The sequence below is a fragment of the Aotus nancymaae genome, unplaced genomic scaffold, assembly GCF_030222135.1.
Source record: "Aotus nancymaae isolate 86718 unplaced genomic scaffold, 86718_ANA_hifiasm-v0.15.2.pri h1tg000092l, whole genome shotgun sequence".
NCBI classification, from domain to species: Eukaryota; Metazoa; Chordata; class Mammalia; order Primates; family Aotidae; genus Aotus; species Aotus nancymaae.
Window position 1 is genome coordinate 8,004,751 of NW_026988507.1, and position 23,007 is coordinate 8,027,757.

The 23,007-nt window shown below is 39.3% G+C and overlaps 1 protein-coding gene across 4 annotated transcripts in view; it reads left to right on the forward strand.

Moving 5' to 3' along the window:
• The first annotated feature begins 1,788 nt into the window (after nucleotides 1–1,788).
• Nucleotides 1,789–23,007, forward strand: part of GXYLT1 (glucoside xylosyltransferase 1) — a 56,077-nt gene continuing 34,858 nt past the window's right edge. For 3 of the 4 annotated variants that reach the window (XR_001109476.3, XR_001109477.3, XM_012465632.3), the window contains exons 1-2: nucleotides 1,789–2,012; nucleotides 15,869–15,961. Coding sequence is in view for 2 of the 4 variants with exons in the window: in XM_012465632.3 (XP_012321055.1) it covers nucleotides 1,801–2,012; nucleotides 15,869–15,961 (305 nt within the window). In the remaining 2 variants the exon portion in view is untranslated. The remainder of the gene's footprint in view (nucleotides 2,013–15,868; nucleotides 15,962–23,007) is intronic. The other variant, XM_012465633.3, reaches the window with a different exon arrangement.

Genomic DNA, 23,007 nt, shown 5'->3' on the forward strand with positions numbered 1-23,007 from the left:
CATTCTCTTAAAACATCTTGATAGCATGCTAGTTTTCCTTTTTTTATCAGGTAAAGCAAGCAAGAAAGGAAACTGAACCTTAAATTTGTTTAGTGATTTTTCTCATGCTCACAGAACCACTACTATTTTGGTGTAGGGATCCGAGGATCTAAATGGAGACTACTTCTATGTTGTGCAGCATTTCCCCATCTTGTATTTCACAGCCAAACTTTTCGATGCCCAAGATGCAATTTCTGAAGTTTAACTGCATTTTTCCCCATGAATGTGTGTTTGTGTGTGTGTGTATATTTTTAAGCGTCCCTTCCCTCACTTTTTGGCCTTGGAGCTGCTTTCTGCCTCCAATCTCTCCTCTCTGTTTCAGCCTCCACACTACAGCCAGAATCTGCGCTCTAAAATGCAAATATGATCATGTTACTTCCCTATTTAAAAACCCTTCAATGGTTCACTAGTGTCTGGCAGATCAAATTCAAATTCCTTGCTGTGCTAAACAAAGCACTTAAATATCTGGCCCCTTCCACTTCTACACTCTTATCACTCATCATATCCTCTCTTGCATTCACTTAGCTGGTGGTATCAAGCTTCTCACAGTTCCCTGCACAAGAGCCTGTTTATTGATCCTTCAGCCTGGAATTAGTTCCCTTACCTGACTCAAAATTCTAGCGCCACCTTTGCTATGAAGTCTCTCTTGACCACACTCGCAGGTAGCTGATTGTTTCCACATCCTTACAAGCCTGGGTCTTAACTCTGTATCATTGTGTTGCGCTTATTTACAAGTATCTGCAGTCCCACGTATGCTCTAGTTAGGTTTCTTTATACCCCTAGGCACTCACTGCTTGGCACAAGTGATGCTCTTTCAAATGGTCAATGAATGAACGTAGTGGAAACAGCTGAAGAAGAGGGAGAAGAACTGGGGACGAAAGGAGAAGCTATGTGGGGAGAATACTGTTTTGCACATGCAAATAATGAGTTGTGAGAGAGGTCAAAGGGAAGAGCCTTGTCTTACGGGAACTGGGAGGCAAGGTCCGCATACCAGACAAACGAAGCAATGAGATTATCTGGGTGAAAATAGCTGGTGCACACACCATCATAGAAACTTAGAGCCTGGGAGAGGATGAAGAGGAAAGAGGCCTAGTCAAGTGCCTTCTAAGTGTTAGGCGGTTTTCGTGCGTCAAACAGTTTAATCTTTACAACCACCCCATGATGAGGATACTAGCTCCATTTTAGGGATGAAGAAACATGCTCACGGAATTTAGGTTGCCCAGTGTCACAAACTACCATGTGGAAGAACCATAATTAGAATTTAGGTCAACTGCCTCAGAGCCCTGAGGTTTTCGCTGCACCTCTCTCGGCGGTCCAGAGCCACTGGGCATCGTGTTACCTGCAGGTCGGCCGGCGCTCCCTCTAGTCGCGACGCGCACCACGTTCCGCGCACCCACACCGCCCCCGGCGTGCCCGCCCTGCGTCTCTCCCACGGCCAGTGCGCCGGCGCGTCCGGCCCTCCCGCCCGCGGGAGGGGCGGGGCCGCGTCTCTGTCGCTGACCCAGGGGCGCAAGGCCCCGGAGGCGGCGTCCTGGCTTCCGGGCGAGTTGTCAGCGGGTCCTGCGCTGAGGCTACGCTCGCCTAGGTGGTGGGCGGGGAGGGAAGGAAGGGAGCTGGCGCGAGGCGGCGGCGGCGGCAGCGGCGGCGGGGGAGGAACTTGTTGCGCTCGCGGCTGCGCGGTGCCGCTCCCTCCGCTCCAGTTCGCCCTGGCGGGCGCGGTGACAACAACGACGACGGAGACGGCAGAACGCGGCCGGGGCGATGCGGCGCTACCTGCGCATCGTGGTGCTGTGTCTGGCCTGCGGCTTCTGCTCGCTCCTTTACGCTTTCAGCCAGCTCGCCGTGTCCCTTGAGGAAGGAGCGGATGGCGGTGGCGGGAAGCCGCAGGCCGCAGTGGCTTCCTGGCTAGCGGGCGGCGGACGCAGCACCCTCAGAGGCGCGGGCCCCGTGGCGCATCCCGGCGGGTCGGACAGGTACGGGCAGCTCCCGGTGTGGGGACGCGGAGAGCGCGGGGCGCAGGGCTCGGTCTGGCCCGGGCTGCTCGCTGGTGGGTGCCGCGCCTCCCGCGTCTTTCCCGCGGTCTTTGATCCCTCATTTCTCTCCTTCCCCTCCGGCCGGGGCTAAACCCGCGCTGCTCCGGCCTGAGAGCGTCCCACACTTTTTGTTTGTCTTTTGACTCAGTCATGCGATCTTTAAAGCAGTTAGAAATTAATTTTCAACTTTTTAAAAAAAGAGGGTTCTTTGAAAATAAGAGGTGTCCACAAAAGCCTTACTGCTTCCTGGGTAGTGAGAATTCTCTCTTGTTTCGCTGGAGTTCAAGTTGAGATATTTAAACATCAGGCTGGCGCCCTAGTTCAGTGTTTCGGGAGTGTGTGTGTTTCTCTCATGCTACTTTTTCTGTGTTAACGCTTACACTTTTTAGTATTAGCCACGTTTAGTTAAATTTGGAAATAGCATTTGTGCGGGTTGTGAAAAAAAATTTTTTTTTTGTAAACAATTTTTTCGGAAACTTAGAGCAAATTAAGAAAAATGAGCGATACTTGGCGTGCTCAAGTCTGCTGTGGAGTGAGATTAGATATCTTTCTTGACAAATCGGTATTTAAAAAGCGACATAATGACTTAGGTGGATTTGCACAAATCACTGCTAGAGTTGCAATTAACATGAGGTTTAAATAGAAAAAAAAGTTTCCGTCGCCGCATTTTTAATGCTTGAAATCTGAGCGTTTGCATGTCTTGCAACATGGACACTTCCACCTTGTTTATGGGCACCTCTCTGGTAATGACCTGAAGTGCTCGCTACCAAGCTTTGGCAAATGCTGGTTTGATATAGAAAAGTGTAGGGTTGGCCGGGCGCGGTGGCTCAAGCCTGTAATCCCAGCACTTTGGGAGGCCGAGGCGGGTGGATCACTAGGTCAAGAGATCGAGACCATCCTGGTCAACACGGTGAAACCCCGTCTCTACTAATACAAAAAATTAGCTGGGCACGGTGGCGCGTGCCTGTAATCCCAGCTACTCAGGAGGCTGAGGCAGGAGAATTGCCTGAACCCGGGAGGCGGAGGTTGCGGTGAGCCGAGATCGCGCCATTGCACTCCAGCCTGGGTAACGAGAGCGAAACTCCGTCTCAAAAAAAAAAAAAAAAAAAAAAAAAAAAAAAAAAAAAAAAAAGAAAAGTGTAGGGTTTGTAGGAAGAGGAAGCATAGGTCAGCTGTGGGCTGTTGTTTAACATCATTTTGAATTGATGGTCATTCCCAGAATGAAAAGGGAACGTTTGGGAAGAGGAGCAGCGTGGAAAGCGGACTTACCATGTTTTTACCCTGCCATTTGGTTACAGTCAGGGTAATTCCTACATCAGGACTCTCAGTTATCTGTCGTAGGAGAAAGCAATCACTGAAGACTTGAATGAGCTTCGTGAAAAATGACAGGTTGAAGCTAAACTGCTTATGGCCTAGTACGTTATTGTGAGGCATTTACAATTATGGAATAGGAATTATTTTTATATTAAGCGGAATTGTAAGGAAGCAACATTTTAATTAAATATTGAATGAAATTAGACTGATGTTAGCATTGCATTTTTAGTGCCTTGGTCTTAGTTTATTTTGTAACAAAATTTTACAAATTGTGTTTGCTTGGCCAGCTAATTTTAATAGAATTATTTGAAATTTTGAAAATAAGAGCCTCACTTTTAATAAACATCCAATAGAGTCATTGCTGAAAGGTTAAGTTTTGTGTGTCAGGATTGAGTCAACTGAAATGCTGTACTTTTTTAAGTCTTTGAGTGGCATTACTCTTTATTTTAAATGAGGTGTACATCTAAGTTAAAACTAAAGGTGTATCTGTCTTTGTAAAAATGTGATGAAGAACAACATGTCACCACATTTTCGCCATAAGAAACTATTTGGGCAGAGGAAAAACGTGGAAAAGTTGGATTGTCAAGTTTTAACCTATGGTTTGATTAAGGTCAGACAAGTTTCTAAGACCTCAGGACTCCATTTTACATATCATCATTTATAACATCTTTATCGAAATTTCATAGAGCTCAATCAACTTTTGGCAGGGCACGGCTGTAATCCCAGAATTTGGGGAGGCTGAGTGGGGATGATTGATTGCTTGAGGCCAGGAGTTTGACACCAGCCTGGTCAACAACCCATCTCTACAAAATATATATATATATTTTGTATATATATATTATATATATATATATATATAAAATTAGCTGAATGTGTTTCCCAGCACTTTGGGAGGCTGAGATGGGAGGATCACTTGAACCCAGGAGTTAAAGGCTACAGCGAGCTGTGATTGTGCTACTGTAATCCAGCCTGGGTGACAGAGCAAGATGTTGTCTCAAAAACAAAAACAAACAAAAAAAAACCAAAACTCTTTTGGCCACCATGAAATATGGTATAGAAATCCCTAACCTCTCCATGTATAAATCATTTTGTCAAGATTCCAAAGCTGATCATTATTGGAGGAGGATTAGAAACTATATCCTTTGATTGTTATATAAGAGCTCAAGAGGTAAAGAAAGATAAGGGTCTAGTTTAGATAGTGGACTCAGTGGGCAGTGGGGCTCTGGGGCAAGCCAGCAGCTTCCTCTTTTCAGTAGTACTTAGGTATACTGCATATCTTACCTGAAAGTTTATGACTACTATTTCTCTCTTTTATTTTAAATGTGGGATCTAGGTTTGTACCAAGTGCCATTGGTCAGATCTTATAAAAACTATTCATAGTATAGAATTTTATGGCAACAAAATACTTAGAAAAGTCTTTCCAAGTCCTTGAAGTAAGAACTTTAGAATGAAAGGGACAATTTTTCAGTGAAATGTGTTATCCATTTATGTATTCTGTTTGAAGCCATGATTTTAGTAATCAGAAAATACATAGGTTTTGGAGTCAGATAAACATGTGTTCTCAGTATTCTGGCTCTGGTTGCTGTGAAACCTTGGCTAAATTGTCTCACTTGCCTGTGTTTTAATTTCTCACCTGTAAAATGTAGGTAATACTTAACTTACATATTTTTTTCAGCTTTATTAGGGTATAATTGATAAATAGAAATTGTATTTAAGGCTTACAACTTGATAGTTTGACATACATATACATTGAGAAATGATCACCACAGTCAAGCTAGTTAACATCATTAATCACCTCACATAGGGTTTTTTCCTTCTTTTTGTGATGAGGACACTTAAGATTTACTGTCTTAGCACATTTTAGGTATACAATACAGGTTGTTAACTTCAGTCAGCAGGCTGTACATTAGATTACCTTACTTAATTTGTAATATTAGTTGTCTTGGATGAAGAATAAATTGTCTCAAGCAAAACATGTGTATAGGGTTATACAGTTGTTGGAAGGAACAGAATTGGAGGAAAAACTGCAGATATCAGGGCAGCTCAAAGAACCTTAAGGACTGGGAACTCTTTTCCACTAAAGACAAAACTTTGTTCCTGGTTTTTTTTCTGTTCCCGTGGGTTTAGTTCTGTAATCTCAAATACAAAATCCTAGGAAAAGGCTCTCGTTGGACTTGCTTGGATTGCATGCCCACTTGTGCACCAGTGTTACTTGGGATGGGGAGCTCTGATTGGTTGGCTCTGTGTCACTTGCACATCTCTGTGGTAGACAGAATAACATGGTTGGTGTTGGAGAGGAGGAGTGTCTCAAAGGAGGAGGAATGCTGGATAAGGAGTGGCTCTTCTACACAAGGAGAGACTCTTTTAAGCTCTTCAGTGTGGACAGACTATTAAGGTGTTTGACAGAAAGCAGTAGTTATTACTGGACATCAGTACTTCATACCACTGTGTTGCATTTTAGTTACTTTTTGCATTTTAGTTACTCAGGGTGATTAAATTATCATATTTCACTGATGAGTCCTGACATTGATTATCAAAATTTTACCTGTGGCTATACAGCGGTATTGGTAGTGGGGAGTCAAGAAATTACTAAACATTTCAGTGATACCATTTCTGGATCCATCATGCCCTTTGTGTGTCTCATTGTCACACAGGGAGGTAATTACCTCACTTTTCTATTTTAAATCTGGTTAGGCCATAGAGTTGTGATTTCCACTGGATCCTGGGAACACTAGTGTTATATACTGAGAACTTACAAGAATAGGAAGTAAGGATTTTGCGGTCACAGACTTCAGCTTTGTCACTTACTTTGTTGACCTTGAACTTGTTTTCATCATCAGAGAGAAGAGTATGGTATTTAATTGTTTATGAGAATTGAAATTAAATATTATTAAATAGCTGGTATAGAGTACCTAGTATGGTGCCTGACACAACAACATTTTAGCTAATATTTTGGTAATTTAAATTAAATTTTTTTCCCCCCTGAGTTTCTGACCTCTGGGAAAAATTCTAGTCCCTGGGCTCCAGTCAAGAACTGTTAAACCAAAATGCCTGCCATTGGGGTCCAGGAATTTATATTTTAGATATGTGCTCCAGCTTGTTATAAAACCAAAAATTGAGAGTAGTTTGGCCACTATTTTTGCACTACTGTTTTTAATGAAGTTTTCCCCCTTTTTTCTGCAGTTATGTTTGAAGAGAGTTGAGTCAGTGAACAGTAAAGAGAGTTGAATTGCTTACTAATCTCTGCTTTGTTATTGCAAAAAATCTTAAATAAAACCAATGCCCTGTACCTTGTATTTTAGGTCATTGAAGATCATAGTGGTATCTACGTTACATATTAGTGAAGTGTTATCTTTTTGTTTGAGCTGCTGTAACAAAATGCCATAGACTAGGGAGCTTAGAAATTACAGAAATTTATTTCTTACAGTTCTGGAGACTAGAAATCCAAGTCAAGGAACTAGTAGATTCGGTATCTGATGAGGACCTATTTCCTGGTTCATAGATGGTGCCTTCTCCCTGTGTTCTCACATGGTAGAAGAGGCAAGGCAGGCCCCTTTTATAAGGCCCTTCACTAATCCTTTTCATGTAGGCTCTGCTCTCATGACCTAATCACCTACCAAAAAGCCCTGCCTCCTAACATCATGTTGGTAATTAGATTTCAACATACAAATTTTGAGGGGACGCAAACATTCAGACCATAGCAAATGCTTAGTGCAAACCTGACACATAGTACTTAATACATACAAGTAATTAATTAAAATAATATTGCTCTGTGCTTTTGGGAAGGGAAACTTATTTGGCTGATGAAAAAATAGGTACTTTTGATTTAGAAATCTTATTTTTTATTTCTGAGGCAAGGTCTTACTCTGTCACCCAAGCTAGAGTACGGTGGCCTAGATCATGGCTCACAGCAGCCTGAACTTTTTAGGCTCAAGTGATCCTCCCACTTTAGCCTTCTGAGTAGCTGTGACTATAGGCATGTGAGCTATACCTAGCTAATTTTTTTTTTCTTTTTTTTTTAGAAAGAGTCTTGCTCTGTTGCCCGGGCTGGATTGTGGTGGCACGATTTTGGCTCAATGCAACCTCTGCCTCCTGGGTTTAAGGGATTCTCCCACCTCAGCCTCCTGAGTAGCTGGGATTACAGACGTGTGCTATCACGCCCAGCTATTTTTTTTTTTTTTTTTTAGCAGAGATGGGGTTTCACCATGTTGGCCACTGTGGTCTCGAACTCCTGGCCTCAAGTGATCCACCCACCTTGGCCTCCCAAAGTGCAGGTGTGACCCACCATACCCTGCCTAGAAATCTTATTTTAAAGTAGTAAGATAATTATCTATGTGCCATATCTATTGAAAGTACTCTGCCCTACGTATAAACTTAAATTCTGTTCATAATATGTGTGTACCATATGAGGTTTACAATTTTTGTTTTCAGATTGGCTACTTTTTACTTTATCGTTTTTACCTTTATCATGCATAGGAAAACTTTCTACCAGTTTATTTTTCCCTTCCTTTGTTACATTTAAATCAATCCAGCTTTGTCGGGGAACTGAGGGGTAGAGGAGGTAGATATATTGTGTGATGCTAACTTTTTCTTTGAAATGGTTGTTAGATAATTGTTTCAGTGTCATTTATATATATAAACAATCCTTTTCCTACTTACTGAGGGTTAATGAAATTAGAAATTTAAGAAAAAGAAGTGAAGGTCTTACTTAGGGCTAGAAATTAAGTCATCTGGAAATATATTTTTTTTTTTTTTGAGACGGGGTCTGTCTCTGTTGCCCAGGCTGGAGTGCAGTGGCATGATCTCAGCTCACTGCAGCCGCTGCCTCCTGGGTTCAAGCAATTCTCCTGCCTCAGCCTCCTGAGTAGCTGGGACTATAGGCATGTGCCACCACACTTGGCTAATTTTTTATTTTTACTAGAGACGGGGGTTTCATCATGTTGGTCAGGCTGGTCTTGAACTCTTGACCTCAGGTGATCCACCTGCCTTGGCCTCCCAAAGTGCTAGGATTACAGGTGTGAGCCACCACACCTGGGCTGGAAAGAAATTAGTTGAAAATTAAATAACAGTGATTTGGCAGTATCATGGGAATGGTCTCCTTTAATATGTCTGTAAGCATCTTTGCTTCTCTTGCACAGTCACAGGGTGGGTATACATGCTGTGAAGTTGCATTGTTGCCTTGCAGCAGCACTTCATTCATACTGTCACATTCTTATGCTGAATATACCTAAATTTGTCACTGACTCTTTAAGTTTTGCATGGTTTTCACTGAAGCCTCCTGACTATCATGGACATTTTGAAATGAAAATTACTTTTTCCAGTTTAATTTAAAAGTATAACCAGGCACAGTAATCCTAGCAAGGAGGCCAAGGTAGGCAGATTTCTCGAACCCAGAAGTTCTACACCCGCCTGGGCAATATGACAAAACACTCTCAACAACAAAAATACAAAAAATTAATTGGGCATGGTGTCGTGCACCTGTGATCCCAGCTACTCCAGAGATTGAAATGGGAGGATGGCTTGCGCCCAGGCGGTTGAGGCTGTAATGAACCATGTTTGCATCACTGCTTGCCAGCCTGGGTGACTTGTTTCTATGTATGTACATATAAAAAACCGTCTGTAATTTGGTTTAAATAAACTTCAGTTTCGACAACTGTTATTGTGGTGAGCATTGTTTTATCACATGTAAATACATGTAACCACCCCTACAATCAGGATACAGAATTGTTTCATCACCACAAAGATACCTTTTTCTACCCCTTGGTCAGTTGTAGACAAACTACTTAGAGCTAGATGCTTTATGTCTTAGGAAATTTGAGATGAGCCATAGTAACATTTTATTTCAGTTTGATCCACAGTGAAAAAGTTCCTTTTTCGGACTTCAGTGCTTTTGAATGTCAATATGGGTATAGTGAAGACATACCCACCTAGCTCATATTAACACTTTGCCCCATTAAAATTATTGAATAGAGTTACCTCTTTGAATGTTGAATGTTTAGTATTCTGCTTTCAACAGTTTTAAGCAACTAATAACCAGAACCTGGATAACTACCTTTACTTTTCCAATATTTTCAAACTTTACTTTTTCTTTTTGGCCCAAACGTACAAGTGCTGTCTTCAGATGAGTTGCTTTTGCTAATTTATCTTATTGCTTCTAATAAGTTACTGATACATCGTAAGTTCTCAGTGTGAGTTTCTACTCTTTATCTCCAAAACCAGGTTTTCAAAGTGGGAGAATGGATATTTAGGAGTTAAGAAACTATAAATAAATTACTTCACTCCTTATAGCAACACCTGTGTTTTATGATTTTTTTTTAATGGTATGCAGCATATGTATTCACTAGTGCATATGTTTTTATATTTCCTATAAAGAAAGAACATATTTCCTATACACTTTGTGTTTTTTGACATTGAATTATGATCTAGAAACTTAAAACTTGATTTTTCCCATCCAATTTTGACTTCCTTAAAGCTTTGTGAAGTTAATCATTCTCCGCCCCCCCCCACCAAAGAAACATTGTATCCATTAGCAGTAACTGCCCCACTTGCGCTCCTCAGTCCCCCAGTCCTAAGCAACTGTGAATCTACTTTCTGTCTCCAGAGGTTTGCCGGTTCAGGACGTTTTACATAAGGGAATCACACAGTATGTGTCCTTTTGAGGCTGACTTTTTTCTTGGCATGATGTTTCAAGGTTTATCCACTGTAGCATTGTATCACTGTATTTCATGCCTTTTATGGACAAATAATAGTCCATTGTATGGATATACCACATTTTGCTCGTTATTTGATGGACTTTGAGTTGTTTCATATTTTTTGGCTATTCTGAATAATGCTGCTATGAGCATTCATGCACAGTTTTTCTGTGAACATTTTTTCAGTCCTCCTGACTATATACTGAGGAATTTAATTGGTGAGTCATGGTTGCACATCTCTGAATATACTAAAAACCATACACTTTAAAAGGGAATTACGCTTGCATTATTCTGCTTTGCTTTGTAACAACCCCACACATCTCAGCAGTTTATAATAACAAGCATTTATTTCTTGCACACATTGCACGTTTGTGGCCATGACTTTGCTTGATACATCTTCTCATCCTGGGATCCAGGCTGAAGGAGCAGTCCATACATTGGATATCCCTAGTCTCATGGTAGTGGATGAGCAAGAAGGCAGATTGAACATCACAGTCCCATTTGAAGCTTCTGCTTCATTGCCACAGTGTCCCGTCTTTGCACATTACTTTGGCCACAGCAAGTCACCTGAATTAGATCAAAGTCAATAAATGATGCAGGGCTATATGCTTCCCCTGTCAGAGGCAGGCAAGGCACATGGTAATGAACAGGGTTGTGTAATCCTTTTACAGTTAAATGTGGGGAGTGAATAACTGGACAGTTACAGAATCTACTACACAAATAGAGATTGCCGGTTAAGGAGAAAGAAAGATTAATTGATGCAAGAAGGTCTTTAAGGACCCCTAAGAAAAAGATGGGCAACAAGGGGATGCATATGGAGTTGGTAGTAGGCATGAGACTAGCTAAGGGGAAGACTTAATTTATATTTCTACTAATCAGCATAGTCATATCATTAACTGTTCTTCAGTATTCATCTGAGAATGTGAATAAACAGCTCAGTTTCAACTGAAGATTGTACTGAAAAGGTACAGTGAAAGAAGGAGGTAGAAGCTGTAGGTATAGGAACATGAATGGATGAACCATATGATGTAGCCTGAGTCGGGGGGCGGAAATGAGTAGAGGAGGGAGCTTAGCAAGCATGTGATTGGAGGTCTGAGTGATTTCCACACATGTAATGGGATATAAAGAATTAATAAGCCTGGGCAACAAAGCAATACTTGGTCTCTACAAATTTTCAAAAATTAGCCAGATGTGGTGGCACATGCTTATAGTCCTAGATACTTGGGAACTGAGGCGGAAGGATGGCTTGAGCCCAGGAGATTGAGGCTGTAGTGAGCTGTGTTTGTGCCACTGAACTCCACCCTGGGTGACAGAACAAGACCCTGTCTCAGGAAAAAAGAACCATAATTATTAGAGACTAGTGTGAGATGAGGTATTGGAGATTAAGGATTGCAGTTTCAGGTGATGACAAGGTCCAGGATTTGCCATTTTTTTCTTTTTCTTTTCTTTCTCTCTCTGTTTTTTTTTTTCCTCAGACAGGGTCTCACTCTGTCGCTCAGACCTGATGTGCATTGGCGTGATCACAGTTCATTGCAGCCTGAAACTACTGGGCTCAAACTGTCCTCCCATCTCAGCCTCCCAAGTAGCTAGGACTACAGGTGCACACCACCATGCCTGGCTAATTTTTTTTGTATTCTGTATAGAAATGGGGTTTTGCCATGTTGCCCAGGTTGATCTTGAACTCCTCGGCCTCCTAAAGTGCTGGGATTACAGGTGTGAGCCACTGTGTCCAGCCAGGATTTGCCTTTTTTAACTGAAGGGAAGAGGAGGTTAAAGTTACTGGAACTGAAGAATTGTGTAACCTGGCTGTTAGGTAGGTCTTCCACATGGGAATATCTGAGATAACATTCTGTTATTCCCCAATAGACAGTGTGATCTATGTCCATTTTACTTACCATCACATTATTGTGTTGCCCATGTTTGACCTGTGTAGGTAGTTATTCAGTAGATACTTTATTGACTTACCAAATGAATGGTTAGAGGAAAGTAGGATTTGGTGATGAGACGAGGACTGTGAACGAGATGCTAATTTTCTGTGATTTGGGGAGGAACCAGCAGGTTGGTAGATCAGAATGGTGTGGCATTGTGGCCCTTTTACATGGCTAGCAGTTGATGCTGGCTTTTCACTAGGATCTCAGTGGAGGCTGTTGATCTGCATTCTCTCAAGTGACTTCTTCATGTACCTTGGGCTTCTTACAACCTGAAGATCAGGTGCAGAGAGAGTTCCAAGAAATAGGATGTAGAAGTCTTAAGGTAAGGGCCTGGAAATTGGCACAGTATTATATTCAGTATTCTATATGTCAAAGCAATCACAGAGCCCATTGTAGATTCTGGATAAGTGGAGTTAGATCCTACCTTTTATTTTTTTTTTGTGACAAAGTCTCACTCTGTCACCCAGGCTGGAGTGCAGTGGCACTGTCTTGGCTCACTGCACCCTCCGCCTCTTGGATTCAAGGGATTCTCCTGCCTCAGCCTCCTGAGTAGCTGGGACTACAGGCACATGCCACCACGCCCACCTAATTTTTTTGTATTTTTAGTAGAGACCAGGTTTCACTGTGTTAGCCAAGATGGTCTTGATCTCCTGACCTCATGATCCACCTGCCTTGGCCTCCCAAAGTGCTGAGGTTACAGGTGTGAGCCACCGCACCTGGCTGGCAGATACTACTTCTTAATACAAGTGTCAGAATGTGTGATCATCCTTAATCCACCATACTTGGCACCTAGTTTAATACTAGCGAAAGTGCAGGATTCTTGATGTGGCTCAAAGCTTCACAAAATTTAAACTCATTACTAAGTTCTAAATATTGGTCTTGTTGAATTTTAATTCTTGTGTCTGTGGCTTCTCCATCTTGCATCAACTTAAAAAAAAAAAAAACATTGCCCCAAATACAGTTTAAATGTAATACTGCAAGAGGGTCTCTTGAGTTAGAAGCTCCCTGATGCATATTTCCTGAGGACAGAGTTTGAGGTGTTTTCTCTAGCTCACATGGGCATTTACTTGAGACTAATGAAGATGAAGTAGTTTCAGCAACTTCTGCATGTTGGCAACATGCACGTTAACTTTTCTAGTCAAATATTTGTAGGAAGATATTTTTGAAATGTGGGTAGTAAAGATATGAAAATGTTAATAGTGGTGGGTGATTCGTTAGGCTTTAAAATTTTTCTAAATGGTACTTAATAGCATGTATTGATTGAAGTATTCATAGAAACACAAATTTTCAAAATTTAATCCTTTTTAAGTTGTAAATAGGATTATCATAAGAGAAGTTGTTATCATTACTTTGATAAAAAATTTTAAGTTAACTCTTGATATCCCTTGATATACAGTGTTTCTCATTCAGGTCTGATTTTAAGACTTATCTGGGGATATTGGTGAAAAGTTCAGCTTCTTAGGCCACTTCTCTGGGGAGTCTTGATTAACTGGGTATGGGATAAGATCCTATATCTGTATTTTTAACAAGTGACCTGAAGACCAGGCAAGTTTGGAAAACAGCACATAACTGATTTGTCTTATAATTTAAAGTGCAAGTTGAGTCTGCAAATGGTATTGTTAAATATATACAATTTTATTAATTTTATAGAAAAATTGAATTTGTCTTTGAGATATCTATTTCCATTTCTTCACTATTGTAGAGTTTGACAGGGAATATGTAATAACCTGATTAGTTATTTTTTTTCATAGTACAAAGGTACACATTAGGTGTTGATTGTAAATAAATTATAGATTTGTTGAAATAAAACTGTGATAATGTCTATCTGAAAGACAAAGATCGTATCTACTTTAAAACGTTTCTTGTGAGTCTAAATGGATGTGAAAGTACTTGAATCTGAAAAGAACTCTAAGTTGTTATTACCATCACTGAGTATGACTGTGTGATATGAAGTCAAAGACTTAAAAAAATTACATAGCCATGCCTGAAAGGGTATAAACACAGATTTTCTAATCAAGTCATAAGTTTTAGTGATATGTACACATTTTCTTCTCTTTCTGGTTTATGAGCCTTTTAAATGAAGGTATGTAGCCTTTTGTGCTATGCTAGAAAATGGTGTTTCTTTAGGGGAAAACAAAGTTACAGTGTAACATTTCTATTGATTAAAAAATTCCAACCTTCTTGTTCTTTATGCAGTAGTATACAGAATTACTTAGGCAGCATTTTAAAAACCACCAGTGCCAGACCCTCTTCCTAGAGATTCTGATGTAATAGGTCTTGTGTGGCGCCCTCTACCAGGGCTGAGAACCCCTGCCTTAGACTGTTGCCGTTTGTGAGAGATGTGATCAGATTTTTGCAGATCAGAAATTTCATAGCCCATTTGATACAAGCACAGTAACTCATAATTGAATTCATAGTGAGGGAACACAAAGCTGCATAGTAATGAGATAATGAAGTGGCCTGGTTTGGTGACTCACCCTGACTTCATACATACATTAGTACCCAGTGAGTTGTTAACTATTATTTTGAACAGAAATCATGATGAAAAACAATTTTTTTGTAATATAAGGTGTTTTCTTTTTTCCTTTTTGGCTCCAACATGCAATCTAAGAAGAAAGACCAGGCTTGATCCTCTCTTGTGGCTTGTATAGTATGGAATTGAGATAATGTAGATAATGATACTAGGCTGTGAATATCGGCATGATTTCCATTTTTTGGGGGGGAGAGTGGGGCTTACATTTGTTTCTTTTTGTTTTGTTTGAGACAGAGTCTCTCTTGCTCTGTCATCCTGGCTGGAGTGCAGTAGCATAATCACAGCTTATTGCAACATCAAACTCTTGGGCTCATGCGGTCCTCCCACCTCAGCCTTCTGAGTAGCTGGGACTTACAGGTACATGCCACCATGTCCAGCTAATTTTTTATGTTTAGAGACAGGGTCTTGTTATGTTGACCAGGCTAGTCTTGAACTCCTAGCCTCAAGCAATCCACCTACCTCAGCCTCCCCAAGTACTGAGGTTATAGATGTGATCCGCCGTGCCTGTCTACGAATATATGTAATATGTGCATATGTATGTATATATACACACACATAGCAGTAGGTTTGCTGGATCATATGGTAGTTCTATTTTTAGTTTTTTGAGGAATCTCTATGTTGTTTTTTATAGTGGCTATAGTAATTTATGTTCCTACCAGCAGTGTATTAGTGTTTCCTTTTCTCTTCATATCTTTGCCAGCATTTGTTGTTTTTTGTCTTTTTGACAATAACCATTTTGACTGGGTGAGATGGTATCTCATTGTGGTTTTAATGTACATTTCTCTGATGATTAGCGATGTTGACCATTTTCATATACCTCTTGGCCATTACGATTTCTTAATTTTTAGTTGAAAACACCATACAAGTAGTTTGGGTTGAGGATTAATTTAAAAGCATTCAAAATCTTCTTCTCCCTTTCCACCAGCATTTGTGGAATTTTTATTGTGTTTGAGGATAAGCAAATGTTTTGTTTGTCCCAAAGGGATTTTGTTCTAGGGGTATAGCCTATGAAGAAAATTTTAGAAGATGTATTTGCCTTGTTATCTGAGGAGAGGATTTTAATATATCAGGAGAATTCAGACTGGAAAACTGTTTCCCAATCTATAGTATAGTCTACCTCTGAGGTTTTAAAGTTCTATTTAAAATAATGGTGCCCTAAGTAAGGGAGAAATCAGTTTTCCAAAATCTTTATCGTAGCAATTTGGATTTGCAATTTTATTTGCTCTAAAATAGAACAGTTACCGTGTAACAGAGTAAATTCCTTGTTAGTTCCAAACCAAAATACTCACATTTCAAAATACTCTTATTTCTGTCTTACCCTGTTAGGTGTAAAGATTTCTCTCTGTGTTACTGGAATCCCTATTGGATGCTGCCCTCTGATGTTTGTGGAATGAACTGCTTTTGGGAAGCGGCTTTTAGGTAGGCCCTTAATATTTAATTGGTAGATCAGTGTAGGTAAGGCTAGATAGTTGATAATAAAACCTTTGATTGTGATAGGATGTAAAAATGTTTCTTATGATATTATACAAATAATTTATTTTCTGATTGGGTTTTTTATTTTTCCCATTTTGTAGTTGTTACCACTGTTTTTTAGTACATACTGTGTATAAATGCTTTAAATTTTCTTAGATGTTATTAAGATAAATCACAGTTCTTAAGATAATTTATGATCTAACTTTTGGTATCAGTTGATAAAGTGATAAACCTGGATAAAAATAGGCTTCTACTAATGTTTACAGATACGTGCACGTGCACACACACATTTATCTAAATTAAAGCTGATGTACTGTAGTGGATGAAGACAACTGGAGAAGGATTATATTAGTTATTAGTAGAGAGGTTGAATATTGGGGAATGGGAGGATAAAGATAAGTATTTGATGGAGGAACAAATGATAAGACATTGTTTATTGACCGTTTAAGTTACTGACTAGTTTGGCTTTATTTGCTTCTCTGGATAATGAAGGTATTGGGTTGCCTGACCTCTTAGGTGTCTTCCTGAACTAATCTTCAATGAAAGAAACAAGTATTGATAAGAACAGGATAAGGCAGTGGCTCTCAGACTATCTCCCTGAGATAGTGGCAGAGGAGAGTGGGGCAAAGGTTTGAAATGCTCTTCCCAAGAGTAAAATTTCTTTGAAGAGTATCTATTTTTACTGCATCTTTATGATTCATTTAAATATCCTAGACTGGGTATGGTGGCTCGCCCCTGTAATCTCAGCATTTTGGGAGGCTGAGGCAGGAGGATTGCTTGAGCCCAGGAGTTCAAGATCAGCCTAGGCAACAAAAGCAAGACCCTGTCTCTACAAAAAAAAAATTTTTTTTAATTAGCCAGACATGGTGGCATGCACTGGCTAAGGTGGGAGGGTTGCTTGAGCTTGGCAGGTCAAGGTTGCAGTGAGCTGTGATCGTGCTACTGCACTTCAGCCCAGAGCGAGACCCTGTCTCAAGAAAACAAATATTAATTCTACTCATTATATTTGCCACACACTGTGCTAGGTGCTAAGCACCAGACTCTTGGGTCAGGTTAATGTGGGTCAGGTTAATGTGCCTCCATCCTTCTGCATGGAAGCTTACATTCTAATAGGAGTTTCACACTAGTAAACCCAAAATTACAATAGAGTGTGATAAGTTGTTGCTATGATGAGTCATCTTAAGGCATCAGGGAAGACTTCTTGGAGGGAGTAACTAGATGATGAACTGGAAATTAGCTAGGTTCAAGGACAGGAGGTGAAGTGTTCTAGATAGGAAGAACTTCATTTTAAAAAATTCCTAATTAAATTTATTTTTAATTAACAATAATTGTATGTATGGGGCATAAAGTGATGTTTTGATGTCTGTATACATTGTGGAATGATTATATCAAGCACATTAACATATTTATCATCTTACATATTTATCTTTTTTTTGTAATGGGCATGTTTAAAATCTATTCTCTTAGTAATGTTGAAATAAACATAATTATCTGTAATCACCTTGCTGTACAGTAGATCTTGAGAACTTATTCCTCCTGTCTGACTGGAAGTTTGTATTCTTAGGTCAATATCTTTCCATCACATACTCACTCCCACCTCTTCACCTCCAGCACCTGCTAACTACCATTCTATTCTCTGTAAGAACTGCATTTTAAATATCTTTTAATTGTACATATTTGTAAATTCTTGCATTTTCAGTACAGTATGCATGCCATGAAGAACTGGCAGGGAATAGGTTCAAATCAGATAGTTTAGTTATATCCTGTTGCTGTGGAAGAGATTGGGTGATTGAAATTTTAATATGAGCCAAGTAATCATATTTCAACTTTTAAAAGTTAGCTTTTAAAGAGAATCTAACCTTTCAGTTTGGTTATAATTTTGGATAATTGGAGCTTTGTATATTTTCATTCTTATGAATATTTGCAAATGAATATAGTATTGACAGGAACCACTTTGCCTTGCCACATAATTCTACTAACTCGAAGCTGGGTGAACTTGAAAGCTTCAACATACTCTGATTTATACAACCCAGACCCTTTTGTAAATTACAGTGTGAGTGATGATAATCTTCCCTCCTTATTGACTGCAGGAGTATCCCAGGGAAGTTTACCTAGTTGGAATCCTGGACGCTCTGCTTACCTTTCCTTTTGTGTTGGCTCCTCCAACTCATTTTCCTAATCCTCCCAAGTATTCCCTGGAATAAATTATATGTGGATAGATACATGTTATAAGCCTTGTGTCCGCAACTCTCCTAAATTTGAGATTTCAGAAGTTATATGCTTTTCCTCTGTTATACTTTCTACCTGTAATATTGCATCCATTATATCATGCTATTACATTAGAAAAGCATACATTTTATATTGTATAATTATGTAAAAATCTCTCAACCTTACTTACTTAGAACTAAGGATCCCTTACATTTAATCACTCTATTTCAAATACACATACAAACCCAAATGCCATAAAACTGCCAAATCATTCTTGCCCTCCATTTCAGTATCTCAGTAATACTGGTAAAGCTGCTTTGGAATCCCCCTTTACTACCACTTTTGATGTCACGTTCTGCCTGGCACCAAGAGGCCCTTAGTTGGGTACCTTATTTTTCTTTCCAAACCTGTCCCAGCTTTCCCAACTTGAGTTACTTGTATAACTTTGATCAAATCTTATCTTGAGGGATCATTTCCTCCCGCATAATTTATTATACAGTGAACATAATATTAAAAAATGGCCTCAACTCCTATTACAAGTGTTTTCATCATTCATATACATCATATGCTTTTATGTAGTTGTGATTCTAGTGTAGACTAATCTTGAATTTTTTTTAATTAAAAATTTTTTTTATACAGGGTTTCTCTCTGTCTCCCAGGCTGGAGTGCAATGGCATGATCTTGGGCCACTGCAACCTCTGCCTCCTGGGCTCAAGCAATTCTCCTCCCTCAGTCTGCTGAGCTAGGATTACAGGCATCACCACTGCGCCTGGCTAAGTTTTTTTGTAGAGACGGGGTTTCATTGTGTTGCTGAGGCTGGTCTCAAACTCCTGAGCTCACGTGATCTGCATGCCTCGGCCTTCAAAAGTGCTGGGATTACAGATGTGAGCCATCCCTGACCAATTCATGAATTCTGAGTGTAAAATTTTAATACTTTTCAATGTAGTATGGTCTTCATATTTATCATGTCAATGATAACACACTATTCCCTTGATTTTTGGAAAGTACTTCATACTTAGAACTTTTTTCTCTTTTTGAGAACTTTAGAAGTAGTTTTTATCTGCAGTTACTGAATCTTGTGTTTGACTGATTGCTTCCCAGCTGTGTGTCAGAATACTCACATCTCGTCTCTTCTGTCTCCCCACCGTTTTTTTTTTAATTAGATGCAGAGTCTAGCTGTGTCACCAGATTGATTACAGTGGTCACCAGATTGATTACAGTGGTGCAATTATAGCTCACTGCAGCCTCAAACTCCTGGGCTCAAGGGATCCTCTTGCCTCAGCCTCCTGAATAGCTATGTATGCCACCACGCCCAGCTAATTAAGTTTTTTTGGGAAGACAAGGTCTCACTATGTTGACCAGGCTGGTCTTGAACTCCTGACCTCAAACAGCCCTCTTGCCTCAGCCTTTCAAAGTGCTGGGATTACAGACATGAGCCACTGTGCCTGGCTTTATGTCCTTAAAAAAAAAAGTCTAAAAAAATCCCTACAATTTGCTTTCACTCCTCTCTTTCCCTTCATCAGCAAGTTTTTTTTAAAGAGTACCTGCTTACCGGCCAGATGCAGTGGCTCACGCCTGAATCTCAGCACTTTGGAAGGCCAAGGCGTGCAGATCACCTGGGCTCAGGAGTTTGAGAACCGGCCTGGCCAACAGGACGAAACCCCATCTGTGCTAAAAACACAAAAATTAGCTGGACATGGTGGTGCCTACCTGTAGTCCCAGCTACTTGGGAGACTGATACAGGAAAATCGCTTGAACCCAGGAGGCAGAGGTTGCAGTGAGCCAGTATTTCACTATTTCACTGCTGCACTCCAGCCTGGGTGACAGAGTGAGACTCCATCTCAAAAAAAAAAAAAAAAAGGTACCTACTGGTTTTACTTCTGGGTTTTGTTTGGTTTGCTTGTTTTTCTGGGATGGTTTCACTTCATCGCCCAGGCTGGAGTGCAGTGGCACCTCCAGGGCTCACTGCTACCTGAACCTCCTGTGCTCAAGTGATCCTCCTGCCGGAGACCCCTAAGTAGCTGAGACTACCGGTGCAGGCCACCATACTCGACTACTTTTTTTTTTTTTAATATTAGTGGAGGGAGATGAGATCTCTCCATGTTGCCCAGGCTGGTCATGAACAACTGAGCTCAAGTGATCCTCCTGCCTTGCCCTTCCAAAGTGCTGGAATTACAGGCTTGAGCTACCATGCTCAGTCTTGGTTTTACTTCTTTAAATAAAAAGAACTTCACACTCAGCCATCTGCCACCTGACTGTTATTGTCATCACCCCACCTCTGAATTATTGTTCTGGGGCTTAGTCTTACTTTTCTTATCCATTTGGCACCGTTTACCACTTCCTTTTTCTTTCAACTGTGTCATCCTCTGGCTTTTGAGACCAGACCAGTTGCTCAGCTCTTTGATCTCTCTTCTCCTGGACTCCTCTAACACTGCTTTCTAAATATCTCTGTTTCTTAAGACTCTTTGATCATTTTTACCTTGCTGATTGAGATGTCTCAAAGACTCATGTTCAAACCTGAACTTATGGTCTAGCTCCTCAGACTCCTTCATCTGTGTTTTATATCATGTTTTACAACTGACTTTCTCCACATGTCAGTCCACATTGACTCTTGCTTTGTCTCTTCTCACACTGTTGCTCCTGGCTACTTCTTCCTTCCTTTTCCCTTAACTATTGTACTCATCACTTCCCAAATATTGTCTCCTTTGACTGCTCACTTCATCTCCCTTCTCTGTCTCCTCTTGGTTATTGTACTTACCACATCTGTTGTGATTGTGAATCTTCATCCACTTCTAGACTATTAACTTTTTCCAGGCTGATACCATGTGGTGTTATCATTTAAGTCTCATGCCTAGCAAGGTGTTTGGCAACCAGTAAGTAAAAAATGGTTAACAGAATCATTTCTTTGGGAAGCTTTCCCCAATACCTGGTTAGACTAGGTCACACTAGGTTAGATGTTTGTGTTGTGAGCCTCCTTAGCAATCTCAGTTTTTTTCTATTAAAACTATTACCATGCTTTCTTATTTTTTAAAAATCAGTCTTTTCACAACAGGCTGCAAACTGTGTGAGGGGAAGATTGTGGCTTTCTTGCCTACCCCAGTGCCTATATGAAAGTTGTTCAAATATTTGTTAAAAAAATGAATTATATCATTAAATTGTGTTCTAAAAATTATATAGATTTAAGCCTGCACCAGCATTGTGTGAGTGTACTTGGAGTCACCATAATCTTAGCATTATAATTTTACCACTTATTAAAATGATAGCTTTTTGTTGATTATTTGTTGAATGTATTTCCACATTTATTTAGCTTTTTTCTTTTGTTCTGTATATCATCTATATTGATATTTATCTATTGAGTTTTTAATGTTTATTTTATAAACTCTTAGAATAATATATTTGGTTTTGCCATTGATTGCAAATAATTTTCCAATTTGTTTATTTTACTTTTGTTATATAAACTAAATTTTAGAATTATCAAAATATCAAAAATATTTTGTTTTAATGTACTAATTTTTTTTATGACTTGAGCTTTTAAAAAAATCAGTTATTTAAAATATTTAATCTTCTGTATGGTGGAAGTTGATTTTAGATTTGTGAATTTTTAACTCAACTCTTTTTTCTTTCTTTCTTTTAGTCCATTATGTGTTGCTGTGAACAACTCTTTTTTAATAGGAAAAGAAGAAGGTGTTGTTTTTCTTTTTAAGCACAACAGGTTAAGCAAAAAAAGCTTTCTGTTTTGTTCAACTGCAAGTTTTTAAAGATAGCTTCATGGGAGTTATTTTTTTTTAGTTTGAGTAGTTATTTGAAATTTAATTCTGTTTAGTTTGACTTTATATACTGTAATGCTTATTCCTAGTCTAAATATTATTATGTATCTCTTTTTTTTTTTAACAGAGAATACTAATTTAATAATAGGCTATAAGAACACACTGGAGGTTATACTGTGAAATAAAACAAAATAGAAAAAAGCTATGTTCCTTCATAGCAGAAATTTACTTAAAATAAGAAATCGATTTCTAAGACTTAGAAATTTGTTGTTAACAATATTTGTACCTAAATTTGTTAGGTAACACATCCTTTAAGTACTTTTTTTTGTTATAAACCCCTGCTTCCCAATTTTTTACTTTGATAAATTTCAAATATACAAAGATTACAAGAATAGTACAGTGAACACATCATACATTTTTTTCACCTAGATATTTATCTATTATTAACATTTTGCCACTTTTCTTTTTCTGCCAAACTATTTGAGAGATAGCAGGCATCATGACACACTCCTAAAAACATAGATTCAGCATGTGTCACCTAAAAACAGGGACATTCTTTAATATAGCTATAATTTTCACTTTTAAGTTATTTAACACTGTTCATAGAATATATATTCCTATTCATATTTTCTTATTTTCCTGTTAATGTCCTTTTTATCTTTTCCTCCCCAATCAGGACCCACTCAAGGACCATACACTGCATTCAACTCAGGTTGAGTTAGTCTCCTTTATTCTAGAACTGTTCCCCAGCGTTTTTTTGGGGTGAGAAGGGGTGGTGTTGTTGGTATCTTTTGTGATATTTTTGTTTTTGTTTTGCAGAATGTACCTTAATTTTGATTTGCTGACTACTTATTATTAGATTTTGGCAGGATTGCTGCATGGAATATTGTGTTCTTCTTTGATAGGGCATACTATCAGGAGACATCTAATATCATAAGTTTAGTATTATTAAGTTTGATCACATGGTTAAGGTGATAGTCTCACATTTCTACACTGTAACAGTACCTTTATCCCCTT